Genomic DNA, 24,736 nt, shown 5'->3' with positions numbered 1-24,736 from the left:
TTCTAGATCATGGTAACCTATAAGATGCTGTGGGGCTTTGACCACGAAAATCTTCCTGTGATGATGGTAGTATGATTATCCAAGAGTGAATTATCAAATATAGCAGGAAGGCAAGGAACCTTTTTTCCCTAGCAACAGTTAAATATTTTAGACTGATATCATTAGTTTATTTGGAATGAAAATATTTAGATTTTACTTAATTTTGATTGAATAATACAATAAGACTTTTTCTGTATGCTGGGCATTTTAATCATTATTGCTTTGCATGTATCATCTCATTTAATTGTACCAATATATTTAGAGGTTAGAGTTGCAATCCAAATTTTAAAAAATACTGCCTTATGGCACTTCAAACTCACATCTAAGTGACTTTGTATTGAGACTTGTTAACCAGCAGCATATAAGCTAGTTGATGGGGCTCAGAGAGGACTGCCCCAAATACGTCAAGGTGGCTCAGAATCTGTTGGACAAACCACTTAAGGCTGTGTGGGATGCAATATGATGGTTACAACAGTTTGGTTCAGGGGATCTGACAGCTGCCTGGCTCTGGGGGTTTGAACTGGTCATGCCTGCTAAACTGAAACCCATTTTCCTGAGATGTTCTGGTCTTTGCCGTCACCTTCTAATGACCGTTGACACAGGGGATTTTTCTCTGACTTTCTGCTCACGTTTCAAAATTACTGATGTCATATTTAGGGTTATAATGTCAACGCAGTGACCATAGACCATGTCACGCCGTTACACGAAGCCTGCCTTGGAGATCATGTGGCCTGTGCCAGGACGCTTCTGCAAGCCGGAGCCAACGTAAGTGCCCCGAAAAGCGTTCCCCGTCCCACATGGGCTGACTGAGAGAAGCAGGCAAAGGCCTCATTTTGCATCTCTTGCCTTCTTAGTAGTTTTCGAAAGCGGAACAAAAAGAAAGCTCTCAAACTGCCCACTAGCACTCTGGGTAGCACGCTGCAGGGTATGGAGTATCCCTTAGGCTATTTCCTGCTTTTGCGATTCTAAATAACAATAGATGAACATCTTTAAGCTATAATGTGTGCTCATCTTTTGAATTTTTTTTTTTAGATAAATTCTCAGAAATAGGATTTCCCATTTCAGCTGCCAACCAGCAAAGTGGCTTCATCACTATTACATTTGTACCTTTTTTCCCCCTAACTACAAAGTACCTAATCATTTAATTCATTTCTGTGTATTTGATTCTAGAGTTGTTTTTTTTTTTTTTTTTTCAGAATTCCACTAGTTTCATGCCCACTCCTGTAGATTATCCACCACATCATGTTTCTGCTTATCCCTTAGCATTTTCAAGCTCTGCTTACGGATGTGTGTGTGAGCTTAAATAGCCTTTGTCACGTTTGCTGCACACACCTTCTCAGTTAATACCTGTTTCCACGCACATACCTGCCAGGAATGGCGAGTGGTTCTGTGACTCTCATTCTCAGAGCTCTGGTTTGGTTTAGGTAAACGCGCTCACCATAGACGGCGTGACCCCCTTATTCAACGCATGCTCACAAGGCAGCACCAGCTGCACAGAACTGCTCCTGGAATACGGCGCCAAACCCCAGCTGGAGTCTTGCCTTCCTTCCCCTACGCACGAGGCAGCCAGCAAAGGTGACTGTGACTGGGTGAAGTGACAAGGCGAGAAAGCGCCTTCAGCCACAGGCATAGTGAATAAGGCTGCAGGGAGAAGCCTGGGGCGGGTGTTGGGGGGAGCTGTGTGTTGGAGGTGGGGGAACAAGTGTTCAGGAGACGCAAACTCACCTGTACTTTGTGTTGGCAGGTCACCACGAGTGTCTGGAAATCCTGATATCCTGGGGTGTAGATGTTGACCAAGACATTCCTCATCTGGGAACCCCTCTGTATGTAGCTTGCATGTCCCAGCAGTTCCATTGTGTCCGGAAGCTTCTTTACGCTGGTAATTTTCTATACCATCTTCCATTCTGTCTGTACACACAAGCAGTTTTTCAGCTTCCTATTGACTTCTCTAAATAAGCTTCTTTAAAAATTACACCTTACGGATAAAAATGTTCTTATTCTAAGCATCCTCACCTATAACTCTAAAATCCATAAAAGGGAGCACATTTGTGGTAACTCCACTTGACCTCAAAACTCCAAAAGTCCTACCTATAAAGGTTATAAAATTAAAATCCTCAAGGTTGGATATAATGGTGCCCAATATCTCTATCTCTGTGAGCAAACCTATCAAAACAAATGTTATGGATTATAACTGCTTAGGTAATCTTGTCTTTCAAGACTTTGCCCCACTTTGTAATTTCCCCAAAAAGACTTAATACCCTTTCACTTTCTTGAAACAAGCCAATTCCTTAAAGTTCATCTTCAACCCTAAGAAACTATTCATAATCTTCTGAGACCATGTGGTATCTTCCACTCTAGGACTGCGAGCCCTTTTAAGATATGAATTATATCTTTTTTTTCCATCAACTCTTCCCTCTAGCCCAATGCCTCGCATGTGGCAGGTGCTCAAAATATACATAAAATGAGTAAATGGATTTCTGTGGTTTTTGTTTATGGCACTCATTCAGACTCTGATATATGAGAGTGAAAGTGTTAGTCACTCAGTCGTGTGCGACTTTTTGTGACCCCTTGAACTGTAGCCCTCCAGGCTCCTCTGTCCATGGGATTTCCCAGGCAAGAATACTGGAGTGGGTTGCCATTCCATTCTCCAGGGGATCTTCCCGACTCAGGGATGGAGCTTGGGGTCTCGCACATTGCAGGCAGATTGTTTACCATCTGAGCCACCAGGGAAGTCACATATATTTTTAGTAATCCTATTATGTGTTACTCACTTCATCTTGGCTAAATTATACGCTTCTTCAAGCAGTGTCTGTATCCACTATTTCTTTCTCTTTATACCTAGTAAGAGTCTTAAACATGAGTTCTGCTAACGATGGCTGGCAGATTGTTATTTTCTGGCTATGCTCACCCATAAATTTGTATAACCAGAAGAGTTTATTCTTTACAACCTGCTTTATTTTGCTTGCAATATTATTCTCTTCCCAATATTTTATATTGGGTTAAAAAAAAAAGCCTGAAGCAGTATTGTTAGTAATTGTGGATTAGTTGTTATTTTCAGACTCTGATCTCCCATAAAATTGGTATAACCAATGAAATGTATGCTTTCTCTGTGGAGATTTTGTTATGGAATATAATGTTTTTCACTAAGTCTTTTACATTTGATTTAAAAATATTGAAAACAAATACATTTACTGAAACTTGAGAGTATCAGGAGGGCCATAAAGGGACTCATGAAATGTGCTGCTTCTTATAAACATCATCGGTTTTATTGATGGTGTCAGAAAGCAGAGCTGAGAAGGACTTAATGGATTTTTATTAACAGGCCTGTCTTGGTGTTGTAACTTTTTATGTATTGGAAAATGGGATCATTATTCTTTACAGTATTAAGCAGCATATATTCATTGCACGTGTGTCAAATGACCACCATGTGCCAGGGGTTTGCACCAAGATAAAATAACTGTGTAATAGGTAATTTAACATGGAAGGATATTTTAATATAAGCATTTTAAAAACTTACTTTGAATGCAGAAATATAATGTGCTCTTCTACTTAAAAGGCTCAGTTCCTTTATATATTTATTGAATTAAACTACCTGAGTGAGAGGGGGACAAATCTGTATACATTTTACCCAAAGAACTCACATATCTACAGTCATAAGTTTTCCGAGAAACCAAAGAGCTCTATTGCCCTAAAATAAATGAAAAGAATAAGAACAATAAGCTCTTGAATAATCCTAAGAATGATCCATTGTGAGGCAAATGGATATGTCAACCTAATTGTGCACTATAAATACTAGTTAATATGATTACTTTGGGAATTGTTTAAAATTTTAAAAAAAATAATTTATTATGAGATTTTTCAAGCACAGAGAAAAATATTAGAGGACTTAACAAAAGTGTGAACTCTCCATCCAGGTGTATTGCGTTTTAAGATTTAATACATGTATGTATGAAGCATATTTGTGAAATCTGCATTGTGCATATATATTGCGTACAGACAAGTAGCTTATTATAGAGAATTGAGGTCCTCTTTGTGGCTGACACACCGGCCTCCCCTTGCTGAGGTAGGTGATTCGTCTCACAAACCATCACTCCTCATTTCCATGTAGGCGCTGATGTACAAAAAGGCAAATATTGGGATACTCCATTACACGCTGCTGCTCAACAGTCCTGTACAGAAATTGTAAACTTACTGCTAGAATTTGGAGCGGATATCAATGCCAAAAACACAGATCTTCTGCGACCTATCGATGTAGCGACTTCTAGTAGTTTGGTGGAAAGATTATTGCTTCAACATGAAGGTAAGAAGAATCTATGAGGGCATTAAAAACATTTTGAAGGGCTTGAAATAGATGAAATTAGAAGACTTTTTGTTGGCATGTAAAATAACAATGGCATAACATTTGGAATATTTTTTGAAGGAAGATAACTTTTTAACTTGAGTTGCATTCATAAAGAAGGTATCATGAGGATTTTGATTTTCTTTGTTCTCATCTTGCCTAAATTCTGTATTCCTTCAGTTTAAGTTAAATATATTATTTTTGACAGTAAACAATATGTTGATTCTGTTTAAATATATATTTGTTAATATATATCTTGAAATATGCCCCATTTTATAAGGATACGCATCATCTATAGTGTGTTATAGAAACATAATCATGAATTTTTATTCTAAAACAGAAACTCTAAAGCCTGGTCTAGACACTAGAATAGAATTGCTTTGGCTTAAATAGTTAACCTAATTTGAGGAAAAAAATTTTTTTTAATTTCCCTTTTAGTGCCTAACACTTCTTGGAGCTTTTGATTTATATGTCCTTCATAAAGCAGGAGATTTATATCTCCTTCAAAAAGCAAAAAGGCTTTTTTTGAGGCTTTATAAACAACAACAATTTCATAAGCCTGAAGATTAAAATATTTTAAAGAACATGCATGGATATCTCAATCATAATAAAGTCTTACAAATAAAAGCAATACATATGCTTATGTAAGTTTCCCTAGGTTAATGGGTTTCCCAGGTGGCGTAGAGGTAAAGTATACGCTTACATTGCTGGGTTCAGTCCCTGGGTTGTGAAGATCCCCTGGAGGAGGAAACGGCAACCCACTCCAGTGTTCTTGCCTGGAAATTCCATGGACAGAGGCACTTGGTGAGCTACAGTCCGTGGGGTGGCAGAGAGTCAGACAAAACCGAGCATGCACACACACGCAATGGTCATACTGCCCTAATTTATTGCAAAGCACTGTCTGTTTTATGTGGTTTGATTTCATGTGTCTTACAACACAGAAAAATCCATTTTGATTTTAATGAACAAATACTTCCACGTTTCTTACAGCCACCCCAAGCTCTCTATGCCAGCTCTGCAGACTCTGTATCAGAAACTACATCGGTAGACCAAGATTACACCTGATCCCACAGCTCCAGCTGCCAACATTATTGCAGACTTTCTTACAGTATCGATAAGGGAGTAAAGTAATCCTAAATGTCTGAAAATCAGAAGTTTCTATTTCATCTGCATAGTGTATATTTCATGTTAAAACATGCTAAAGCGATGGTAGAGATATGAGAATACCCGGGAAGAAGTGAAATAGCAATTTTAGTTAAAGTGTACTAGTGCGTAGTATGTTTCCTGCATTTTTACTGTTTTTGGACTATAATACGTTTAAAGTATCTATGTGAACCCTTACTAAAAGTATTCATATATTTTTGAAGGTCTATATTCTTCGATTAATGTTTATGCTTTTAAGTTTTGGCCTCTGTAATTGATTATTTCTGTATTGTTGACATTAATACAAAATATGAGTATGGTTTAGAAAAGAGCGGCTCATATATTTTTTGAAATAAAGATGACTGTCATTCAGGAAACCCACTATGTTAAATGTTTGCTTATCATTATAATGATCAATTCAGTAAAGAAAAGACGAATCGCCCCTTTCCTGCAAAGGTCCCAGTGGTCACTTCACTGCCTTAGGTAAACCTGTTTCAGAAACTGGCAGGACTAGAATGATCACTACAGCTCTCTCACCCTGAGAAGTCTGGAACATTACACACCTGCTCAGTGTAATTGAAGACCCTTTCCTACTAAAGAGTGGTCTCTCAGGGTCTCTATTCTGTGCTTTAATACATATCACCCCAGCCTCCTCCATTCAGAGGCTGTCGGGAGCTGGTGAGACTTGGACCAGGAAAATGAACTTCATATCTAGTTGATAAAGAGGCCCTGGGTTACACTCTAGGGATCAGGGGGGCCCAAGGCTGTAAAAGGTGGAAGATAAAAAATGCCTTAAAATGTGGGGTTTTCAAAGAAAAAGAAAAAGGGTATTACTTAGCAAACACAGAAACCTTAGGAAATGTCCCCCATCTGTGGACCTTCACTGCGGTGTTTCTGATTCTTGCACAAAACAAGGGTTCAGCATAGATGATACTGTAAAGGGATGCTGTACATAAGAAGGTTTCCTCTGTGGGGTTTATTCTCTTCTGCTTAATGTATTTGAGTGCAATATAAAAAGTAATTAAAAAATAAAATTAAACATTAAAAAAAACTCTCTGTGCCTACTTTGTAAACTATTTGAATTTATAAGATAATAAAATACTTATAACACTGTGTAAAGTAGAAGAAAATACTTGGATGAGTCCTATAAATTTATCAAATTTTGATAAAACATTTTGATAACCAGGGGCCTATTTTCCTTTTTACTTAATTCTTGACTGACTGCCAGAGACCTGTGGGAGATAAACTATCATTGTATATATCCCCAAAGTTATTAAGACTACATTTTTAAAGAATCATTCTAGATTTTCAAAAGTCAAAATAAGGTTGTGGCATGTTTGTTTAAAAAAAATGTCTTCAATGTGGCTAGAGACTTTTAAATTAGTCTGTTTTACAAAATATCTCAGTTTAATAAATTTGTAATATCCTCAGAATAATATGCATTTAACCTTTTTTATTATAGAGTAACCCTATGAAACATAATCACATATTAAAATTGCTTTTCAGTAAAACAGTGTCTACTAGTATTCTTCCTGAGCAAGAAGTCATCTTATGGTGCAAGGCATCCCTCTTATTTGGTCTTATGTCAGTAAGAGAAACAAATATCAAATATTAAAATAAAAATTGACACTTGGAAAGTTTTAGAGTGCTGGTACCTTGTATATTAGTTTGAGTATGATTATTGTATCAAAGAACTGTTCTAATTTAAACATATCATATGTATGTTACTATATTAAAGTGTGATGTTTATCCCTGGAATAAACCAGTTTTTTTTTCTGTTCTAATTAGTATTTGATTTTATAATGGAAGGTAATGGAGAATATGATTCAGTTGTCCTTATTTACTACTGGTTTTCAAATCACTGTATCAGGAGCAGTTAGAGTAGCATAATGCCGACTGACACCGTGAAGTTCCTCTAATCAAAATCTTTTTACATACATGTGTAAAGGTCCAAAGACAAAATTATACAAAGGCAAAATAAAAAAATACTACAGATAGTCCTATACCATACTTAGTATGGGGTTGCCTCCTGATCAACCCATCATAAGGTGAAAATCAGTTCAGTTCAGTAGCTCAGTCGTGTCCGACTCTTTGCAACCCCATGAATCGCAGCACGCCAGGCCTCTCTGTCCATCACCAACTCCCAGAGTTCACCCAAACTCATGTACATCGAGTCGGTGACTCCATCCAGCCATCTCATCTTCTATCGTCCCCTTCTCCTCCTGACCCCAATCCCTCCCAGCATCAAAGTCTTTTCCAATAAGTCAACTCTTCACATGAGGTAGCCAAAGTATTGGAGTTTCAGCTTTAGCATCAGTCTTTCCAAAGAAATCCCAGGGCTGATCTCCTTTAGGATGGACTGGTTGGATCTCCTGGCAGTCCAAGGGACTCACAAGAGTCTTCTCCAGCACCACAGTTCAAAAGCATCAATTCTTCGGTGCTCAGCTTTCTTCACAGTCCAACTCTCACATCCATACATGACCACTGGAAAATATCATATGTTAAAAATGCATTTAATACACCTCCCCATGGAACATCAGAGCTCAGCCTGGCCCACCTTAAATGTACTCAGATCACGTGCATTAGCCTGCAGTTGGGTAAAATAATCTAACACAAAACCTAGTTTATAATAAAGCATTGACTGTCCCATGCAGTTGACTGAATGTTGTACTGACAGTGAAAAGTCTGGGTCTAGAATGGTTAATCATGTATCAGTTGCTCTGCTCTGTAGTCAGGGGACTGCCTGGGAGCAGTAGGATCCGGCCCCACATCAAGAAATCTGGTGGGACAGTCTACCACTGGCCTGGGACAAAGACCCAAATGCAGTCCTCAAAGCACGATTTCTACTGAAGGCATATGGTTTTCAAACCACCCTAAAGTCAAAAAACCAGTAGATCGGGGGCCATCTGCATTTGATAAGAGATTAAAGAAATATGGTGAAATAAATGCTGGAGTAAAGCACTGCTGAACACATTTATTTTTGTAGGAAAAAAGTATTTACTTTCTATTATTGTTGTAACCACAGAGTACAGATGCTCAGAAATCAGTAAATAGAAACAGTGTGAAAAGATGGCCTCTTCTGAAAAGGTCTAAGAGTATCCACTGTGTTTCCTTAGACAGCCCTGAACCCAGGTGAGTGGTTCTCCATTTACTACCAACAATTTAAACAAATGATCCACTCCCTTGGGTTATCCCCACCTTTTTACTCTAGTTTCTCTACTTTCTTATTTATAACTGGTTTAAGATTTGCCCTCTCTATTAAAAGCCTTAACAATCATTCTCAGTCTTTTTGGGGGAGCAAATTTTGTTCAGAAAATTCAGGCCTTGTTACCTCTCCATCTGATCTAGGGCTTCAACAAAAAAAAGGGGTGCCCTTCGGGGAATATAAATGACCTAAATATATGAAATGAAACATCCACTGGAATTGCTATGGCAAATGGAAACATTCATTCTGTGTCATACAAGAGCAGCAGATTAGGTCCGCCTGCTAGAAACAGGAGAGTTTAGTGTTTCTGAGTCCCAACGTAAACGGATCATGCCAGTGATTCACCCCTCAGACCATGAAGGTTCCCAAAGGCTCGAGGAGAGAAAGGCCGTGTTTCTGGGGGGCACAGGCCCTGGTAACAACCAGGAGAGGATTTCCTGGATGCAGGGTGGGAGATGCAGCGAGTCGGGACATCCGCTGTCAGGACAGCTCGTCACAGGAAGACCATTTCCCCTCAGGGCTTCCCTGGTGGCTCAGTTGGTAAAGAATCTGCCTACAAGGCAGGAGACCCAGGTTTGATTCCTGGGTCGGGAAGATCCATCTCCCCAGGTCATCTCTTGTCAAAATCATACCTCAGCAGGGTGAGGCGTGCAGGCAGGTAATCTGTGAATTGCGCAGAAGGAGGAACAGGGTTTCTTCCCCAGGGGGGAGCTGAGGCTGGGCTGGAGGATACGGCAATGTGGTGCCAGCATCCTGCACTAGACCAAGGAGAAAAGGCGTGCAGAAAACCCTGTTTCTAATCCTCCTTCACCCAGAGACGAGACGGAACTAACACCCTGCTGCTGCTGCTGCTGCTAAGTCGCTTCAGTCATGTCCGACTCTGTGCGACCCCATAGATGGCAGCCCACCAGGCTCCCCCATCCCTGGGATTCTCTAGGCAAGAATACTGGAGTGGGTTACCATTTCCTTCTCCAATGCAGGAAAGTGAAAAGTCAAAGTGAAGTCACTCAGTTGTGTCCGACTCTTAGCGACCCCATGGACTGCAGCCCACCAGGCTCCTGCGTCCATGGGATTTTCCAGGCAAGAGTACTGGAATGGGGTGCCATTGCCTTCTCATCTGAGTTTTTAAAGAGTTTGTTTTTTTTTTCTTTGGCAGGGGAGAATGGTGACTCCATCTCTCTGTATCATTCATTCTTGTGCCCAATGCAGGATTCTTAGCTTGTCCCTTCCTCAAAAAGGACAAGCTAGCATTTGGGACTTGACACTATCTCTCAGACCCTGGACTTCAGGGAACCCAGGACTATTGAGAGTGAAGGCAGTTCTGTCTGGGGCTGGGATTCAGTCTTCCAATAGCTGCCCCTCTTATTGCCAACTCCCCCCGCATTATAAGGAGGAGGGGTTCCATCATCACTGGTCCCCCTTCCCCCAGAGCAGTGACTGACCCACACAGCATGAGGGTGGGCCTCAGCTCTGAATCTGTCCTTTCTGGACCTAGCACTGCCCAGAGAGTAAGTTAAATACAAACACACACAGTTCTACACTTCCCAAGGACAAATATTAATTCTCAGGGACAAGACCATTCAAACACATAAGGAGGAACAGAAGTATTTTCCTAACTAGCTCATAATTTTTGAGGCCTCCCTCTCAAAGTGAAGTCAGCATTTTACATTTTTATGTTTCAAATTATTATGCAGATCCATATCCATTATGTACAGGAAGGCATAAGGCCTTAGGCACGAAATTCTTTTGAAAGAAAGGACTCAATTTAATGGTCTCAGTCTGGGGAAAGGGAAGCAGTAATTTTGGACTCTGTTACAATGTCCTTAAAAAAAAAAAAAAAAACTGAAGGTATTAAAAGGAACCTCACGAACTTTCTTCTTGAGTTATGCATAGGAGGAAAAGTACATGGTCAACCCAGCCACATATGCCAGCTTTAGGAACGTTGGGTTCGACTCTGTTCCACAGTCCCACACTCACAGCATCCCATGCTTGGCTTAATGGTCATCTTGAAAGCTTAATTTTTCAACAGTGGGCCCCACAGTTTTATTCCGATTCTGTTCCGATTCTGCTGTGACACTATAAATACTCCAGTGACTAACATCCACGTGGAGAGACGTTTTCATCTTTGGGTGATGCGGCAGTCCGAGCACGGATTGGAAAGGAATTTTTAGACACAGATTGTTGCAGAAGGGAGTGGGTTTAAGAACCAAAGAGCGGAGATAATGTGGGTGCTGTGAGCACAGCTGGCTGACCTGGTTAATGCTTTTCATAGGTTAGTAGCCAATTTTTATAGCTTCAAGACAGAGAAAATTCCTGCTGGAAGGGTGGCATTAGGTGACTGGTTAGGGGGCCATGGTGGGCGTTTTTACCTAATTTGAGGTCAGGAAGCTGGCCGGTAAGGATCAGGGGGCTTGGCAGCAGTTCCAATGGGGCTCGGTCAGTTCCAGGGGTGACCTTGGCTCTGGGCTCCACGTCTGAGGCCTTGGTGCAAGGCCTTGCACCTGTGACCTGGGGATAGGACTCCACAGGTAAGCCACGTAGAACTTTCTCAGGTAATTCTTGTCCAATTAAAAGAACTAGAGGGATAACCTGAGGTGCTTTATCGAATGTCACTTCAATATGGACAGAGTCCAGGTTGGAGGGCACAGGAGAAGAATCAAGAGATCCTTCTGTATGACTCAGGAGATGGACACTTCCCCTCCCTGTGGGCAGAAGCCGACGGGGTGGGGTAGGGGTCTGGTTATACCCAGTATAGCACAGATGCCCCTGGCTGAGAAGAACACAGTCAGCTCCCCCTGTCTGCGCCCCGTCACCTTCACCGTGGAAGAGAGGTGTGGCGCAGACAAATCAAAGCTGAGACCACAGCTTGGCAATCCCGCCAGACCAAATTCCCACTGCACTTAACTAAAACCTAAGCTGTCCCGACGTCCCCAGATGCTGATTCCAACCTTAAATAAAGCTTTAAGCTTTCTTCCTATCAATGAGAGCTTACAGCTTCCTAGCTAGTGGGCTACAATCAAGGAAAAGGAGAGTAAGTTCCCAGTAACCAGTTACAATAGAAAACAGTGCACCATCACCCCTTAAAGGCTTGAGGATGCCAACATCCCAGGATGCTCAAGGTCTTTATTAACAATGGTGTGGAATTTGCTTATAAGCTATGCATCACCCTGCTGTATTCATTAACTCATCTCTAGATTACTTATAATACCTAATACGATGCAAACGCTGTGTAAATAGTTGCTGGCAGGAGAAAAATTCAAGTTTTGTCTTTCCAAACTTTCTGGAATTGTGTTTTCTAACATTTTTTCTATCTGAGCCAGGTTAAATCCACAGTTATGGAAGCCATGGGTCTGAGGGCTGACTGTACTCACACAAACATACTTTATAAAGTGCACTATAATTGCTGAAAGTCAGCTTCTAAGCGCCTTCTGCTGCAACTCGCCCTGTCTGACAACTTTGCTTCTCGATCAAGAAAATACTCATATCAAGTAAGCTCTGTGAATTTTCTTTTGACATATGAGAGGTCAACAACAATTATTGGCTTGGATAGCTGTTGGGCTCATGTGGGAAGTTGGCTGGGACTTGGAGGATGACTCCAGGTTTCTGAACTTCATCAGGAGGTAACTTCAGTCACAGCTGCTCTTCTGTTTGAGGGCTCTTTACTGGAATAAACCGCCACAGTCCCTAGCAACTGTTATCCTGCTATTGATCTGATACTTTCTTTCCTCTGTAACAATCTGCAAGAACCACAAAAAGCAGCTTGCTTTCTTTCAGCAGGAGCAGTAGGGCAAGTTCATCATCCTGCTTTAGGTCAAAGCAATTTTCTGGCTCTCTGCCACAAGATCAGCAGAAGTTTTTGAGTATCTTAACATCCCCCAGGACATCCGGCTGGTCCACTTTATTCGTGATACCATGGATCTGATGACTAGGAGTAGCAGCTTCCTCAGCTGCCTTAGTGAGATGTAGATGAGCCAATGGTAGGGGGAGACCATACTCCAGGCATCATTCATCAGGGAAACAGCAGTAACTTCATGAATTCAACAATAATTTAACATCAGGAAATAGTTAAATGGATACTGAAGAGCTAAACAATGAAAATGAGACGATTAAATTAACAGAGACAGACCCCTATTTGTTGTTCTTCAGTTGCTCAGTCTTACCATGACTATTTGGACTCCATGGGCTGCAGCACACCAGGCTTTCCTGTCCTTCACTGCCTCCTGGAGCTTGTTCAAACTCATGTCCATTGAGTCGGTGATGCTACCCAATCATCTCATCCTCTGTTGTCGCCAGACCTCTAGTGCTAGAAGGAGGGCAAAGGGAAGGGGCAGGAGTTCTGAGTGGAGAAGGAAATGGTGGCCCACTCCAGCATTCTTGCCTGGAGAATCCTGTAGACGAAAGAGCCTGGTGGGCTGCTGTCCATAGGATCGCACAGAGTTGGACACGACTGAAGCGACTTAGCATGCATGCATGCATTGGAGAAGGAAATGGCAACCCACTCCGGTATTCTTGCCTGGAGAATCCCAGGGACGGAGGAGCCTGGTGGGCTGCTGTCTATGGGGTCGCACAGACTCGGACAGGACTGAAGCGACTTAGCAGCAGCAGCGGGAGTTCTGAGAGCCTTGAACTTCGAGGGAAAGCCCTGCAGACTGACTCTTTGAAGGGGCAGAGAACACAGCGGGTGCTGATTCTTGAGGAACTTAGAGCAGGGATCTGAGTAGAATCTGGGGCTCAGACTTCTGAGCGCCACCACTTCTCAGTGGTTGCTGAAACCTGTAAGAGAGTACGATGAAACCTGCTCCAGGAGTGGGAACAAAAACTGGAAACTGGCACCAGCTGCCACTGCCAGGTGACGCTTTGTTGCTTTGGTGACCTTCATCCAAACAGCCCCTCTCCCTTCCTCTGGCCTCCAGGTCTCTCTCTCTCTCTCTAGTTCCCCCTAGTGGCAGAATTTAATACAGCTCGGCAAAGGAAACACCACCTTCAGTTCAGTTGTCAGTCGTCTCCGACTCTTTGCGACCCCATGGACCACAGCAAGTCAGGCCTCCCTGTCCATCACCAACTCCTGGAGATTGCTCAAACTTATGTCCATTGAGTCGGTGATGCCATCCAGCCATCTCATCCTCTGTCATCCCCTTCTCCTCCCGCCTTCAATCTTTCCCAGCATCAGGGTCTTTTCCAGTGAGTCAGTTCTTCACATCAGGTGGCCAGCTTCAGCATCAGTCCGTCCAGTGAATGTTCAGGATTGATTTCCTTTAGGATGGACTAGTTGGATCTCCTGGCAGTCCAAGGGACTCTCAAGAGTCTTCTCCAACACCACAGTTCAAAAGCATCAGTTCTTCGGTGCTCAGTTTTCTTTATAGTTCAACTCTCACATCCATACATGACTACTGGGAAAACCATAGCTTTGACTAGACAGATTTTTGTCGGCCAAGTAATGTCTCTGCTTTTTAATATGCTGTCTAGGTTGGTTATAACTTTTCTTCCAAGGAGCAAGCATCTTTTAATTTCATGACTGCAGTCACCATCTGCAGTGATTTTGGAGCCCAAGAAAATAGTCTCTCACTGTTTCCATTGTTTCCCCATCTATTTGCCATGAAGTGATGGGACCGGATGCCATGATCTTCGTTTTCTGAATGTTGAGTTTTAAGCCAGCTTTTTTACTCTTCTCTTTCACTTTCATCAAGAGGCTCTTTAGTTCCTCTTTGCTTTCTGCCATAAGGGTGGTGTCATCTGCATATCTGAGGTTATCATAGATGATATCATCTGCTTCTGCTCACATTAGTAACTCCATGTGAAGCTGACCCCATTCCTCTTCAGTCCACAGATTTCCATGTTCATCTTAGAAATATTTAAATGTACTGAGCCCTTGTGATGTGTGCACACTGTTCCAGGCTTTTCACTCATTTATTGATTTAATCCAACATAACCCTGTGATGCATATCCTATTTACTTCCATCTTTTACAAATAAAAATAAATAACTCATCACATAATAAGTCTCATAACAAATAAAAGATAGGGCTTGTGCTCCAAAGCCTGTCTTAACTGATTCAAAATACTGCCTTATAAAAGTCACATCAGAGGTCACCTCCTCTGAGAGGATTCCTATACTCCCTCAGGCCAAATTATTTGCTTCCTCCCTGATACTAATATATTTTTACCGTGGCAGAGCTTTTCAGATATTTATATCTCTGTACCTTCTATAAATAAGCCAGTGCACAGCCACCCAATGGAACTTCCTGCAATGACAGAGTGGTGTCCATGCTGTACCAAGTGGTGGCCACTAGCCAGTCCCATGTGGCCACTGAGAAGCTGAAATGTAGCCAGTGTTACTCACTTTATTTTAATTTGTTAATATTTAAATCTGAACAGCCACATGGGGCTAGTGGCCACCATATTGAATAGTGGTGATCTAGTACACAGCAAAGAATAGAACAATAACTCCTCAAGAAGTTCACTGAATGAAATAATTATCCATGAAAAACATATTGGGCAAAGAAAAAACACTTGTATAGCCCCATTTCTGGTTTTCTTTTTTACCATATACAGACTTACATTGGCTTACTATATTAATAAACACGTTCAGTAAAATATTGCTTTACTCTCGTCTATCCCATATTTTATCTTGCATAATAATATGTATCTATGAACCACATTGATTTTATCTTTTACTGTAAAAGTTTTTAAAGGATGTTAATAACTCTGATGTGCAGATATTTAATTTATAATTGTGCCTGGTCAGCAATCCTTTTTTCATCTATATCTTTCACTGATAAATCTCAAGTGACTAGCTCAGGGCCTAGTAGGGATTCAATAAATACTTGTCCAGTGAATGAATGAATCACACACACTGAGACATCCTTGTGAAGTGTGATGATCTAATTTACAAGTTACCTTCAAATATTATGCAATTTTTATGAACACAATGTAATAATTAAGGAAATAGGTACATTAAATTTTGTAGACATTAAGCATCTATTCATCTTAATTTTGAAGATTTTTTTCAATTGGCAGTTTGCAACAAAATCTCTATTGTTTCCATTTTCCAAACAAAAACAGTCTTTGTCTTCTGAAACGTCCTCAATCTCCTCAAAATGCTTGACTACAGAAACCACAACATTCAAAATGTCAGTTTCTAAGGGAAAGCCGGATGGGAGTCAGAGTGTTCTAAATCGGTTACTTCTTAAACGGTAAAACGGAGACTGAAAGCTCCGCCCAAAGTTTAAGCTCCTGGAACCGAGTCCTTTCCCAGTGGCACCAGGGATGCGCGTCCACCAACCCAGGGCGGCAGGACCCCAAGCTGGAGGACCCGTGAGGCGGGGCGTTCGCGCTGAGGCCCCGCCCACACTAGGCCCCGCCCCAGCCGAGGCCCCGCCCCTACCGGTGCTGCCATAGAAACCCAGAAAGCGCCATGGCTGCCGCCGGCCCTGGAGAAGGGCTTTTGACACAGCCGGCGGCAGCCCGCCCTAAGTCACGGTCAATTTTGCCATGTCAAGCAGCTCCCAATGGAGAGAAGCCTAAGAAGTGTCTGGTCTATCCTCATCCCCCAAAGAGCTCCCGCTTGTCTCGGTCGGTTCTGCGCTGGCTCCAGAGCCTCGACCTCACCTTCTTCCCCAGGAACATCAGCAGGTGCTGAAGCAGGTCCGGCCCCCGGATGCCTAGCAGGCGCTGAGGGCCCAGCAGAGCAGGCCCAGGATCCGCGCAGGGGCTCTTTCCAGGGACTGCCCCCGCCCCCGCCCACTCACCACACACACACACACACACACACACACACACACACACACACACACACTCCCACTGACATACACACATACTTTCATATACACACACTCACATACACACATACGTTCATATACACACACACACTCTCACATACACACTCACTCACACACTCCTTGCTCTCTTAGGGAGATGACCTAAAAAAATAGGATGGAGCATTTCAATCAGTCAATCATTACTTAAGCCAATAGAGAATACTTTGGTAACTAAAAAAAAAAAAAAAAAATTCCAGGCTCTTTCTTCAGGGACATTGGACATTTATATTAGTGAGGATCAGTTTACTTTCTGTTAGATACTGCATCTAGTTTGAGAGTTATCAGGGACTGAAAAAAGTTGCTAAGTGCAGCTGTTGTTCAGTCCCTAAGTCGTGTCTGACTCTTTGCCACCCCATGGGGTGCAGTGTTCCAGGCTTCTCTGTCCTTCTCTATCTCCTGGAGTTTGCTCAAACTCATGCCCACTGATTGGTTATGTTATCCAATTACCTCATCCTCTGTTGTCCTCTTCTCCTCTTGCCCTTAATTTTTCCCAGCATCAAGGTCTTTTCCAATGAGTTGGCTCTTTGCATCAGATGGCCAAAGAAATGGAGCTTCATCTTCAGCATCAGTCCTTCCAATGAATATTCAGAGTTGATTTCTTTTAGGATGGACTGGTTTGATCTCCTTGCAGTCAGTCCAATGGACTCTCAAGAGTCCTCTCCAGCACCGCAGTTCGAAGCATCAATTTTTTTGGTGCTGAGTCTTCTTTATGGTCCAGCTCTCACAGCTGTACATGACTACTGGGAAAAACATGGCTTTGACTCAACAGACCTTTGTCACAATAAGCTCTCTGCTTTTTAACAAAGAATGCTATCTACGTTTGTCACAGCTTTCCTTTCAAGAAGCAAGCATCTTTTAATTTCACTTGCTGAACATAACTGGTAGTTAATATTTTTTCTGGGAATGCAAACTAAATTCCAGAAAAATAATGACTTTGTAGGCAATGACTCTGGCTTATTAATTTCAGTTTTCCTTAAGAAAGATGCCTGAACTTTTCAGTGGATACAGGTATCACATGGGGATCTTGTTAAAATGCATATTCAATACAAAATAATGGTTTTGGCTTCATAAAAGGAACGCCACGGGCTTTGGTGTATCTACTCTTACCCAAATGCTATCCCATAGCAGGCTTCCTTAGAGTAGTGATCCAAGAATGCTCCATAAGTTAGCTGCTGTCAGTATAGAATATTTAAGTGGTGTTAATTAACCATAAATACAAATTGTATAAATAACTGCACTTAATTTCATTTCCTTATTGCTATGGAACAGAGATTTTTCAAATGGCTTCCTGATAGCAGAAATATTCACTACATATTACCCCTGGGACCTTAAGCTGTCATCCTTTAAAAATGGAACTTCTTTAAAAGTCAAGTTGGATAACTGGGCACAGTTGGAAAAGGTAAATTAGCAATCACTGACACTTTTAACTGTTGAGAAGTTTGTTTGAAGAGGTGTATTCCTGAGATCTTGGATTTCTCTGTATATGTGTGTGTGGCCATGTGCTGGGTTGGCAGCTTGTTTCCTTGTATTGAAAAGGTTACTAAGGTTTATGTCATGAGTCACCTATGAAACTTGGCATACTCATTTCAAATTGGAGTGTGATATAATAGTTGATTGTCTTGCTGAGTAATAATATCTTTTAATAATTATCACATTAAACCTCAAACTATTAGTTGAGGATTACAGGGAGACTAGAGTGAATTCACAGTAATTGGAGACATTTATAGAACTTCTTATGATGAAAGTATTCTCTTTCTACTATTAAAGTTCCTGGCAAGAAAAAAACTTAAATTACCTAAAGAACTAATCCATGGAACAATTCACTGTAAAGCCGGAGTACCTGAAATACTGATACAGGAGGTGTACACCTTGTTAACACATCAAGAGTGAGTTATCTGGAATTTTCTAGTAATATAATTTAATATGAAACTTTTGGTAATATAAATAGTATTACTAAAACGGCATTTGTCAACAATATTTTATTTTATTTTTTCAGAATTAAAAGTATCCAGGATGACCTCGTGAATTTCACAGACTACAGTTACCAGATGCAGTTGCCCCTGGTCCCTAGGTCGACAGCTTCAAAGTCTATTAAAGATAACATTAGGCTATCAGAACTAATAGGCAATCCCAACAAACTTAACAATGAACTTAAAGTAGAGTTCCTCTTCCTTTTACAAATGTTGCAAAGGAAATTGAGCAGAAAACTGAATCCAAGTAAGTTTTCCTTGGAAATAGTCAACTGGGTTCTTCCAAGCTTAACGAGGCTCTACTTGAACACAAGTGGAAGAAAAGCCTGCAGCTGTACCCGATTCATGGACTGTTGTAATTTCATCTGCTTCGACTTTTATTAATTCAGTCATATATGCATTCATATCTATCATATTATTTTGTGCTTTTAATGTGTTCTATTTCTTGTTTTTTGTCTTACCTATTTTTTTCTTCTTTAGGACTGAACTTTTTTCCAAAGACCCCGCTACTAATTTGGAAAATTACAAATTTCTACTCTTTCTAGTGCTACCATAGAAATTTTAACATACATATTTATCTTAGTCTAAATGTAATATATTTATTCTCTTCCTCAAACTGTAAGGACCTTAGAACACTACCCACTCCCTGCCAGCCCCCGTCCCACTTAAGTTCTCTTTTTTTTTAAGTTGATGCTAGTTCTCCCTTTTATTTTTATTTTATTTATTTATGGCCACACCGCACAGACACGCAGGATCTTAATTCCTCCACCCGGATTGAATCCGTGCTCCTTGTAATAGAAGGGCAGATTCTTAACCACTGGACTGGCAGGGAAGTCCCCCCACTTAAGTTCTTTTGTTGTTCAGCATTTGTCAAGTTATTTTTTTAACACCACAAAACCAAGCATCATTTTTTGTCCCTAATATTTGCTTACATTTAATTTATCTATTACTTCTACTTATTGGATCTGGTAGGAATTTCTGGAACGAAACACATCCATTCCATTTAATCTTCAATTTAAAAGTTCATTTTAGTGCAAAACTGACCTGCATCCCTGTTTGCTTTGGAACACAATTTCTCTTTAGCCATGGACACCTCAACCCTTCAGATTATTGAACAGAATTCTTTTATCATCTGTGTTGATTTCTGAGACTGCTGATTTTAAGCGGCCAAAGTGATTGTAACAGTTTTGTGCAATATTACTGTCCAGAGTGGTATTTAGCGCACATAGGGCACAGCTGATGAGTAGAAATGACCTCACACACATCTTCTAGCCTCCGTGAGGGTGAGCTAAGAAGAGTAAGTGGTCTTTGGAAGCACAGTGAAACTGATGCCCAAGTGCTGCAGTTGATAGAATTAGTAAGAAACAAAAACATGGAAAATAATTTTGTCACCATTTTTATAGTATAAAAATAATTGCAAAATGAAAGATACTGTATGATTTTATTTATATGAAATATACAAACATGTAAAGCTAACCTATGATGATAGAGGTCAAGATTTCTTTTTAGAGTTCTGGAGCTTCCCTGGTGGCTCAGTGGTAAAGAATCTGCCTGCCAACAAGGGTTCGATCCCTGGGTCAGGAAGCACATTGGGTCAGGAAGATGCCCTGGAGAAGTAAATGGCCACCCACCCCAGTATTCTTGCCTAAGAAATCCCACGGACAGACGAGCCTGGCAGGTTATAGTCCATGGGGTCACAAAGGGTCAGACATGACTTAGTAACTAAACAACAACAGAGAGATATGAGGGGGTTTGGGGTTGCTGGTACGACACTGTTTCTGAATCAAGGTGATGGCAACCCAGGTATATATTCACTCCGAAAATTCATCAAACTGTAACAATACAATTTGTTCATTTTTCTGTACGTATATTATTATTATTACATAAAAGCTTATCAAAAGACTAATAGGAACACAGGGATACTGCCTTTAAAGTACCTTTTTTGAAGCAACTCTCCCATGCATCAGAGATATGAACCATGGTAGAGAGGGCTATTAACCTATGTAATTCACACCACTCTCAGGAATATGATACAAAAGTGAAAGTGAAGTCACTCAGTTGTGTCTGACTCTCTGCAACCCCACTGGACTGTAGCCTGCCAGGCTCCTCCATCCATGGGATTTTTCATGCAAGAATACTGGGGTGAGTGGCCATTTCCTTCACCAGGCGATTTTCCCGACGCAGGGATCGAATCCGGGTCACCTGTATTGCAGGCAGACTCTTTACCGTTTGAGCTACCAGGGAATCCCTGATGTCTAAATAATCGGCTTAAATGAAATTGTAGTGTCGTATTTTGACAATAGTCATAATGAACTTTTAAGAAAAAATGTTGTGTTTTTATTTTATAGAATGGTTTGCAGTCAAACCAACAGTGGGAGAATCTACTCTCGATCACCATCCTGCCAAAGCCTCTGGGAACAAAAGCAATTCAGTCATTTCAAAGGCAAAAGCCGCTCCTGTGTGTTGTAAGTTTTTTAAAAGTTTTTTTTTTTTTTTACTTGTTAAAATTGATGTTTTTCTTTTATTTTGTTCATTTAAATTTTTTAAAATAGTAAAAATGCTGGTCTAGGCATTCAGTCTAGAACTGCGCAGGTTGATGTGCTGTGTTTTTCTGTAGGTGCTGCGAGCATGAGTGCATTGAGGGCTAAGAACCAGTCCAAACGAGCGGAACCCCCAAGCCAGGGTGCCCCCACTTTCTTCTATATGAGCCATCCCAATACTGATTTCTGCTTAAAAAAGTGAGTCTGAAACAGGGGAAGTACATTGGCAGAGCTCAAAACTTAGTTCTCTAGCAGCTGGATGATGAATCAGTCCTAAGCCAGACACAGACAACCTGCACACCTGGACTTTCCAATCACTTGTTTTACAAAAATCCGCAAGTTTAAGTCCTGTGAATTCAGAAAGCACTGTATACCACAGCAAACTATAGCCAAACCACGGGCTAAAGTCAGTCTCTGCCTGACAATTCTGTATAGCCTGCAAATGAAGCATGGCTTTTACATCTTCAAATGGTAGGAAACATATCAAAAGAAAAACGGTATCTCCTGACACAAGAAAATGCGATGGAATTCCAGTTTCCATGTTGCTAAGTAAAGCTGTACTGGGACACAGCCATGCCTGTGCCTTTGTGCCTTGTCTGTGGCTGCTTCTCATCTAGAGCAGCAGGCCTGGTACTGGCCACAGAGACTGTCTGGCCTACAACGTAGGATCCCAGACTTAGCAAATAAAAAGATGAGGGCAATATAACCAATACTTTTTAAGACATGTTGAGGACATTTGCTAAAAAAATATATTCACTATGTATCAGAAATTCAAATTTAACAGTGTCCCATTTTTATCTGAAAACCCTACTCAAAGCTTGAAATACAATATTTACTGTCATGCCCTTGATGGAAACTATCCTGTGGGCTCTCTATAGAGCAGACTGCTTAAAGTGTGAAGAGGGATTTCTTGGGCAAGATGGGGTGGAAGTTATTTGCTTATATAAGCTCTGGGAAAGCAATGTCAACAGATTTTTTTTTTCTTTTTTTTAAATGACTTCTTAGAACCTTTCATATGCTAACACGCATTATGAATATTAAAAGGGAGAGGTGTAGAAAGAAGTGTTTTTCAAACTCTGTCTGATCACATGGGACTTCCCTGGTGGCTCAGCAGTAAAGAATCTGCCTGCAATGCAGGAGATGTGGGTCCGATCATCCCTGAGTCCGGAAGATCCCCTGAAGAAGGAAATGGCAACCCACTCCAGCATTCTTGTCGGGAGAATCCCATGGACAGAGGAGCCTGGTGGGCTGCAGTCTGTGGGGTCACAAAGGAGTCGGACATGACTTAGCAACTTAACAACAACAATTGGATCACACATCACTATTACTTAGTTTTGTTTTGCTATGGCTTGATAGATTCTGTAAGGAATCTTCCTGCAGTGCAGGAGACCCGGGTTTGATCCCTGGGTCGGGAAGATCCCCTGGAGAAGGAAATGGCAACCCACTCCAGTATCCTTGCCTGGAAAATCTCATGGACAGAGGAGCCTGGTGGGCTGCATTCCAGGGGGTCACAAAGAGTTGGGCACGACTAAGCGACTTCACTTTCACTTTCCACTTTCAGGCATTGGAGAAGGAAATGGCAACCCACTCCAGTATTCTTGTCTGGAGAATCCCAGGGACAGGGGAGCCTGGTGGGCTGCCGTCCATGGGGTCGCACAGAGTTGGACAGGGCTGAAGCGACTTAGCAGCAGCAGCAGCAGCGGAGCAACTAACACGGCTTGGTAGAACAACGGTTCCCAGAGCATACTTTTTAACATTGAGACCTTAGGCCAGCCAGTGCCTCAAAATACATCACCAGGGACTCTAACAGAAGTCAATTCCAATACTTCTATGAGGAAAAAAAGAGCAGTTCATAGTTTCACCTTTAGATTCTGAGAACACGTCCTCCCCTTCAGCCTGCCTCAGGCTCCTTCCATCAGGGCTGTTTGCAGTAAACGTTCCAGCAGGGCGGGAGCTGGAACCCCGCGGGCTGGGGTGGGGAGGAGTGTGGTGGGCAGGGAGGAGACTGCAGTGGCCCCTCTCTTTTCACCTGCCTGCCTCTGCCCCTGTAATAGGGCTCAAAGGGCCTGACTGGGGATGAGAAAGCAAAGGTGGGAGTGAGCCAAAGCAAGGCTTTCTGCCTGTATAACAAACAGATGTCAGGTGCCATGCTTAAAAAAAAAAAAAAGTTGCCTACTGATATCTGAGTTGCTAAAGAATATTCTTCATTTCTGTTGTCTTTTCAGGAAACTTTCAAGAGTCACAGGTGAGTTTTTCAAAAAACTGTATGCTATCGTTATTTCAGACTGGGACTCCTAGCAGCATGGCCTCTTGCTGTTGGGTGTTTAATAATGGACCAACTCCTATAAATAACTCGTCCCCCTTCTTGCGCTCTCATGAGGCCCGATTCCCCTCCGTTTCCGTGGCCTTGTCTCCTGCTTTTCAACATGACCGACGGGGGCCCTCACGGGCGGGCAGAGCAGGGTGGGAAGACGCGAGCTTTTCTCTTTCTCCTTCTCTCCAGCCTGTTGTAGATCCTGGGACTCTCTCAACCGAGGCACAACAGGAATTAATAAATGGTGTGGGTTTGACTTTGGTAATTATATGGATGAGAGCCCCTTCTCCTGGGCTTTACGTCATTTCTCCCCACATTTGTGAGATGGATGCCATTTTAGTCATTTCTGATAAGAGCAGAGTGATTAGTTTGGATAAGCTAACAGAACTTGGAAGTTAACAAGAGGAGCGGCAACAACTCTCGACTGAAGGAATTTAAACCTATTTTACCACCTACGATGGCACTTGGCACTGAATGGTACTGAAATCACAGGCTGTTCATCTGAAAAGTTTCTCTTAATATATTGATGGGGTGGTAAAAATTAATTATAAGAAAGGTTTTTTTGTTTTGTTTTGTTTTTTTTTTTTTAACACTGAAGTTCCTTTGTTTACCTAAATCTAGCATCAACCACAACAATGGGCCAAGGAAATGCAGGTCTCTCAGTTAATCTCTGGCCCATCCTATTCGAACCAAGTCAGCTGAAGAGTCTGAGTGGCCAGCTTGGATGCCTTAGCACAGAATTCTAGAAACCTAATTCTGAATTCTGTGTTTGCAAATCTAAGCACTATTAAAATCACTATTAAAATCACTTGCCTCACCTGCTTTCTGAAGCAACATTTAAAAATAGTAGTCATATTCAGTATCAGATGCACCCAATAAGCCCTGGGTATTTTTAGGCTCTGCAGATGACTTCTGGAGGCGCTGGTATTCCGGTTTTGTATTTCCAACTACTATAATGCATGCTGTAACTGTTCTGTTTACTTGAGATTTTAGACTAACTTGTGCCCAGCCTCTTGCTAATTATTCTGTGTATGGTTGATACATTAGAAACATTGATGGTTATGTACATATTTAATAACCACAGTGGATCTCAATTTATTTAAATATCCCACCAAATACAGGTAATAGTGTCAGTCTACCTAAAGAAATTGAGGTGAAGCAAACTGGAACACATTCTTTTGACTCAATGAAGCCTACCATAAATGTGGAAAAGGAACCTGAAGAAGCACCTATCTAACGGCTTTGAAGAAGTGATTTTACCACCTCTTGCCAGCCTAATAGGATACAATCATCTACACTTGGATATATTTCAATAATAAGTAAATTAAAGTGTGTCCTATCCATAGTTGGGCTGAAGAACATATTTTTTTT

At 41.5% G+C, this 24,736-nt stretch overlaps 2 protein-coding genes across 4 annotated transcripts in view; both read left to right on the top strand.

The window, feature by feature from the left end:
• Positions 1 to 7,305, top strand: part of ASB5 (ankyrin repeat and SOCS box containing 5) — a 39,749-nt gene extending 32,444 nt beyond the window's left edge. For all 3 annotated transcript variants that reach the window (XM_004021684.5, XM_012105692.4, XM_012105694.5), the window contains exons 3-7: positions 697 to 804; positions 1,464 to 1,614; positions 1,784 to 1,918; positions 4,148 to 4,339; positions 5,369 to 7,305. In XM_004021684.5, the coding sequence (XP_004021733.1) occupies positions 697 to 804; positions 1,464 to 1,614; positions 1,784 to 1,918; positions 4,148 to 4,339; positions 5,369 to 5,496 (714 nt within the window). In that variant the 3' untranslated portion in view covers positions 5,497 to 7,305. The remainder of the gene's footprint in view (positions 1 to 696; positions 805 to 1,463; positions 1,615 to 1,783; positions 1,919 to 4,147; positions 4,340 to 5,368) is intronic.
• An 8,813-nt stretch (positions 7,306 to 16,118) lies between these two features.
• Positions 16,119 to 24,656, top strand: SPATA4 (spermatogenesis associated 4). Its single transcript, XM_027962559.3, has 6 exons — positions 16,119 to 16,356; positions 17,811 to 17,940; positions 18,309 to 18,427; positions 18,538 to 18,758; positions 20,860 to 20,975; positions 24,477 to 24,656. Exons 1-6 carry the CDS (start codon positions 16,139 to 16,141, stop codon positions 24,600 to 24,602), a joined length of 930 nt encoding a protein of 309 aa, XP_027818360.1. The 5' UTR covers positions 16,119 to 16,138; the 3' UTR covers positions 24,603 to 24,656.
• The last annotated feature ends 80 nt before the right edge of the window (positions 24,657 to 24,736 follow it).

Source organism: Ovis aries, chromosome 26 (assembly GCF_016772045.2).
Source record: "Ovis aries strain OAR_USU_Benz2616 breed Rambouillet chromosome 26, ARS-UI_Ramb_v3.0, whole genome shotgun sequence".
Taxonomy (NCBI): domain Eukaryota; kingdom Metazoa; phylum Chordata; class Mammalia; order Artiodactyla; family Bovidae; genus Ovis; species Ovis aries.
This window is presented reverse-complemented; position numbering and strand designations above follow the sequence as displayed.